Below are 6,397 nucleotides of genomic sequence, written 5' to 3' on the forward strand. Positions count from 1 at the left end.
GTGACATTTTTATGCTTAATGGGGCATTTCTACCACTGATATTTTCCGTTTTTTTCTAATTAGACCAATTCGTCCTTGGTCATAATAGACAAGGATGAATTTCAGATAGAAAGGGTGAATTTCAGATAGAGAGTTGGTCTTTGCAGTTCTTTGTATGTTCACTAGAGTTATGAGGTGACCTGGTTTCTTGTCCTCCTTCTGACATCACAACAATGTGACTGTGGGTGAGCTGTTATCCTCTCTGAGCTAATGTTTCTTCAAAACTGAAAGGAGTGAATAGTTTTATCACTTGCAGGATTATGAGAAGTAAAAGGGGGGAAAATATATAAGAAAGGACGTGATAAATAGATGTAAGTGAAAGGCAAATAAAATAAGCATTGCATAAGACTTTGTAGCCAGGACAACCTGAAAGACCTGGCAGGAAAGAAGTGCTGCTTGAAGGCACAGCTAGGCCAGGTGCAGTGGCTCACACCTGTAATCCCAGCGCTTTGGGAGGCCAAGGCAGGCGGATCACGAGGTCAGAAGATGGAGACCATCCTGGCAACATCATGAAACCCCATCTCTACTAAAATACAAAAAATTAGCCAGGCGTGGTGGTGCGTGCCTGTAGTCCCAGCTACTTGGGAGGCTGAGGCAGGGGAATTGTTTGAACCCGGGAGGTGGAGATTGCAGTGAGCCAAGATCACACCACTGTACTCCAGCCTAGGAACAGAGTGAGACTCCATCTCAAAACAAACAAAAAAAAGGCACAGCTAACTGTATGGCAAGTTATCATAGGGTCCATTATTTTGATTAAAAAAAGGCAGGAGCCTTTTGCAGCTCCTGAAGATATTGTATTCTGTGTAAATGTTGCCTCTGGAGTTGTGAAAATATTCATGGTGTTTTCTGGTGGATAATGCTGTCATCTATATACAAGAATAAAGAATTCTTGATTTTCTCACTGGGAGTAGGGTCAGTGACTCTCATAAAAGATACATTCAATTCAATAGGTATTAAATCCTCCAGGCAAGCAGCAGGTTTATGAGCTTAGGCTAGTGAGAAAAATAATAGATTGAACAATTGTTTTAAAAATTTGGGACAATTTTGTAATCCCAGCACTTTGGGAGGCCAAGGTGGGCGGATCACCTGAGGTCAGGAGTTCAAGACTAGCCTGGCCAATATGGTGAAACCCAGTCTCTACTAAAAACACAAAAATTAGCCAGGTGTGGTGGTGTGTGCCTGTAATCCCAGCTACTTGGGAGGCTGAGGCAGGAGAATTGCTTGAACCTGGGAGGCGGGGAGGTTGCAGTGAGCTGAGATCATGCCACTGCACTCCAGCCTGGGCGACAAGAGTGAAACTCCATCTCAAAAATAAATAAAATAAATAAATAAATAAATAAAAATAATTGGGACATGTTTTGGATTTAGTCAAACCAGAAACGGCTTGAAATTCTCCTATAATTTCCAAGATATTAATTCTAGCTCTCTGTTTTTGTATCAAAAATATTTTGGTGATTAAATCGACCCTAATCTAGGGTCTACTTCTCCCCAGCCAAAGACCCTTCCTGGAAGTGTGACGCAAAGATGGAAATTCAAAAGTGAGCTTTCTAAAATGTAGGTTCATGAAGATATTGATGATTTGAAAAGTCATCTCAAATTCTATCTCTTGAACCAGAACCATTTTCACTACCATGCTTCTATCTTGCCTCAAATATTTTTCTCCATAATAGTCCACTCAAAATAATCATGATAGTTCAATAAATGACCTATACATTATAAGTCTTTGCCAACAAAACCTTTCCAGAAAACACTTCTACTGTGTACTTCATCGAAGACTAACGACACCAGGTGGCAGTAGGGACAGAGATGGAATATGCTGTTAATTCAGCCATGTTTTATAAAAGATAATAATCTTGTTTGAAAAATGCGGAGAAGGAGGAGGAGAGGGAACTACACAAGGTCTTATTCCATATTTGGGAATTAGGTTAATCAAAGTTTGAGCCTATAAATGACCACAGATGATATAATTGTGTCTCACAGATGCAGTTTGAGATGCAGCTTACTGGGACAAAGGAAGGTGGTGGCCTATGTTGTCTGGCTTTGGAGGAAACTATTAAAAAATACTGAAAACTGTTGAGAATCAAAGTTATTGGGGCTGAGTATGGTGGCTTATGCCTGTAATTCCAATGCTTTGGAAGGCTGAGGCGGGAAGATCAGCTGAGCCCCGGCATTTGAGATCAGCCTGGGCAACACAGCAAGACCTCGTCTCTACTAAAAATTTTAAAATTAGCTGGGTAGGGTAGTATGCACCTGCAGTCTTAGCTACTCAGGAGGCTGAAGTGGGAGGACTGCTTGAGCCCAGGAGTTCAAGGCTACAGTGAGCTATGGTCACATCACTGCACTCCAGCCTAGGCAACAGTGAGCCCCTGAATCAAAAAAAGAAAAAAAAAGTATTGGAAAATTCCAATGTATGTACCTTGTTAATCCCTCAAGAGTACCATCAAATGCAAGCTCTTTGAGAACAAATACTATTTCTTCCCTATGCATATAAACCTTAATATAACTTAGAATTCTGCCATATCCACTGTGGATGTTGAATTATTATCAAGGCATTTAGAAACCAAAACACTTTGAATGTTGAACTAATATCAAGGCATTTAGTAAATGAAAGATATTCATTCACTACATAGGAGGAAATGGGGAAAGTTTATCATAAATCCATTGTTAACTATACGAGCAACTTGTAACAATTACATCTAGTTCAAACATTAAATAAGTGTAATTTAAAACATATATGTAGTATATAAAACATAAAATCAAATGTTTCAGCTGCTTCTTGCTACAAAATTGAAAATATACACTATGTTTTATCCACATTCCGTAGATTTTCCAAAATGTCATTTTGAATTTATAATTGATGAATCAGGTAAGATTTTTCTAAAGTATAACATGTTTAAATATGGCATAAAGACACCAAAAGGGCATGTAATTTGTTTAAAATGGTCCACCCAGGAGAGCAGTTCTGGATCCTACTTTGTCTTTGAGTCCATTGCTCCATGCCGGGATGTGAGATGGCGGGTCATAGTAAACCACCCTCATGCCATTGAAGTAACTACCTAAGATGAAGAAATATCTCAAACAGAGCATTCAGGATGCTCCTCTCCATGTACTTAAAAATGTGTCAATCTGGCCGGGCATGGTGGCTGATGCCTGTAATCCCAATACTTTGGGAGGCCAAGGCAGGTGGATCACCTGAGATCAGGAGTTCAAGACTAGCCTGGCCAACATGACAAAACCCTGTCTCTACTAAAAATACAAAATTAGCCAAGCATAGTGGTGGATGCCTATAGTCCCAGCTACTCGGGAGGCTGAGGCAGGAGAATCGCCATAACCCAGGAGGCAGAGTTTGCAGTGAGCCGAGATCATGCCACTGTACTCCAGCCTAGGTGACAAGAGTGAAATTCCATCTCAAAAAAAAAAAAAAAAAAAGTGTCAAACCATTTTCTATTGCCATAAACCTAAAGTCCTTGATCATTCGTTTGACCGATAAAATAATCTGAGTCATTCTCTACTGGAGGTGATTTTTATCCCCCAGGGAAAGTTTGACTATGTCTGGAGGCATTTTTGGTTTTTCCGATTGGGGGCAGAGGCACAGCTGACATCTAGTTGGAGCCAGAGATACTGCTACACATCCTCTAATGGACAGGAGAGGGATCTCACAATGAAGGATTCTCTGGCCCAAAATGGCAAGATTGAGTTAAATCTCCAATCCTTGTTGACACGAGCCTGTGTCCCAATGGAAATGACTGTGTAATGAAAGAGGTATGCTTGCTCTGACCTTCTCAGGGTGAGGGCTTTGAAATAATTTGAGACAAACACCTTGGGGCACTTCACATAGACACATGAGTGAACCTTTCCCTCTAAATGGTGTTAGGACATTTCACAAACATGAAATAGTTGCCATGTGTTTCTCTGAGAATAAAATATAGCCACAGGACAGCGTGGTCAACACAGTGAAACTGTGTCTTTACCAAAACATACAAAAATTAGCCGAATGTGGCAGCACATGCCTGTAGACCTAGCTACTCAGGAGGCTGAGGCAGAAGAATTGCTTGAACCCGGGAGGCAGACGTTGCAGTAAGCCGAGATCCCACCACTACACTCCAGCCTGGGTGACAGAGTGAGACTCTGTCTCAAAAAAATAAATTTTATGTATATATATATATATATATATATATACACACACACACACACACACACGCACACACATACCATATATGTGTGTATATATGTATATATAGGTATATACATATACATATATACCTATATATATATATACACACACACATATATATATACACATATATATATATATGTAGCCACAGGAGATAATGTCCTTACTGTTCTAAAGATCAGGAAGACCTTAGTCATCCCTCTCTCTCTCCTTTTCTTCCTCCCTCCCCCCATATATATGTATATATGCTTGGTCATATATACGTATATGCCTTACATCAACCTGTGCATATAGTGGTTTTATAAACCTAATAGAACAGTCCAAAATAATAATTTTCATGCATTATCTACGTCATATTTAAACATTTTCTGAAAAGTAAGAGTTGGGTTTGTTTTTGGTTGGTAACTATGTCATTTTAAGACTTCTACCAAAGGCCAGGTGCAGTGGCTCACGCCTATAATCCCCAGCACTTTGGGAGGCCGCAACATGCAGGTTGCTTGAGCCCAGGAGCTCGAGACTAGCCTGGGCAATACAGGGAAACTCCTTCTCTACAAAAAATGCAAAAATTAGCTGGGTGCGATGGCGTGCACCTGGAAGGCTGAGGTGAGAGGTTCACTTGAGCCCAGGAGGTTGCCGTGAAATGTGATCACAGCCATTGCACTCCAGCCTGGGTGACATAGCAAAGACCCTGCCTCAAAAGAAAAAAAAAAAAAGAAAGACTTTGCCAATCCCAGGATCCTCATAACCACAATCAGGTGGCTTACTTTTAGCTCACATTTCAAAGTCATGGTAGAGTAGGTATTCAGCATTTTGTAGCTGTTTTGGGAATTTTAAAGGTTATTAAGTTCTGAATAACAGTCGCTCATGTTTTCCCACCAAGCTTTTCCCAGCAGTTGAATATATCTGGATCTTATTCTGGTTTTTTATTCTTTTTTTAGCTTCCTGAAATGACTCATGTTCAAACACAACGACCCTGGATGATGTTTCTCCTGCAAAACTTTGGATTGATCCTAGGTTGGCTTTCTCTCCTGCTCTTGGCTATATATGAGCAAAATATTAAAATATAAGTTAGGATCTGCAACATCTTTTAAAAATGCATTTATATAGTCTTACTTTGTTTCTTTCAGTGCACTCTATAGTGATTTTTAAATTAAGAATTTTTTATCTTAGGCAAAGTGTGTCTCTTTCAATTCATTAACTTATTAATTTTATAATGCAGTTTTATTTTTGGAAACATATAAATATCAGACTGTCCTTAATTGAAATTTTGTCTTTGGTTTCCAACACCGTGATGAAACTCTTGCTTTTTAAAAAGTAGATAGTAAATTCTGCATGAATTTTAGTAAATTTTAAAAAATTTTCCCTAAGAAAGAATGTTTGTTTGTAGTATTTAAAGTGGACAGATGCCTGTTGGGATAAAATCAACTGCAACTTCTTTGATGTTAATTTTTTTTCCCTGTGCAATTATAAACTATAAGTAAGTTAAGTGACAAGAAAATGTAATAAAGACTAGTTTTAATATGGTGGTTTTTGTTACCTTCTGTTACTGGATGTCAGATTCTGAGTCATCTCTTAAAAAAACAATGTACAGTTCACCCACTGACTCTAGCACGCTCATGAACAAGCCATCTTGGGAGACCTAAAGGATAACATGTCAGCATTCTTCTATGTAAGTCGTCAAATGAAATCTGTTCCAGGCAAGGGGAGCTGGAAACAGAAGATGAAGTTCAAAATTTTTAAAATAACAAAACTGGAGTCAGGCAGTAGATGAATGCCTAAACTCTCGCAGATTTAACAGAGGATATTTATGGGAATAATCTCACTAACATGTGAGATATATTTTATCTTCCTTCTGAGGAAACAGAATCCTGAACAGGATTTCAGTAGGTAAGTTCATGAAATGTACATGCAATTTACTGATAACCTAGTGAACGTATTAAAACAGAAAATAACTCTGGCTTTGGTCATTTTTCTTAGAAAACAGATGCCTTAGATTTTTCTTATTTTTAAGTGGTATATCTTGACAAGGGAAAAAAGCCCATTTTACTGCCAAAATGATTCATGGTGCTCAGTCAAAAACATCTCTCCTATCTCTTACCAGTAGGTTTTGTTGTTGTCGTTTGTTTGTTTGTTTTTGCTATGCCCTACCCAAACACAATATTTTTTTTTCAACTACCTTTCTTT

The 6,397-nt window shown here is 38.8% G+C and overlaps 1 protein-coding gene across 4 annotated transcripts in view; it reads left to right on the plus strand.

The window, feature by feature from the left end:
* Nucleotides 1–5,736, plus strand: part of SLC39A12 (solute carrier family 39 member 12) — an 82,478-nt gene extending 76,742 nt beyond the window's left edge. For all 4 annotated transcript variants that reach the window (XM_055296684.2, XM_055296685.2, XM_055296686.2 and 1 more), the window contains one exon: nt 5,152–5,736. In XM_055296684.2, coding sequence (XP_055152659.2) covers nt 5,152–5,280 — 129 coding nt within the window. In that variant the 3' untranslated portion in view covers nt 5,281–5,736. The remainder of the gene's footprint in view (nt 1–5,151) is intronic.
* The last annotated feature ends 661 nt before the right edge of the window (nt 5,737–6,397 follow it).

This window comes from Symphalangus syndactylus, chromosome 10 (assembly GCF_028878055.3).
Source record: "Symphalangus syndactylus isolate Jambi chromosome 10, NHGRI_mSymSyn1-v2.1_pri, whole genome shotgun sequence".
Taxonomy (NCBI): Eukaryota; Metazoa; Chordata; class Mammalia; order Primates; family Hylobatidae; genus Symphalangus; species Symphalangus syndactylus.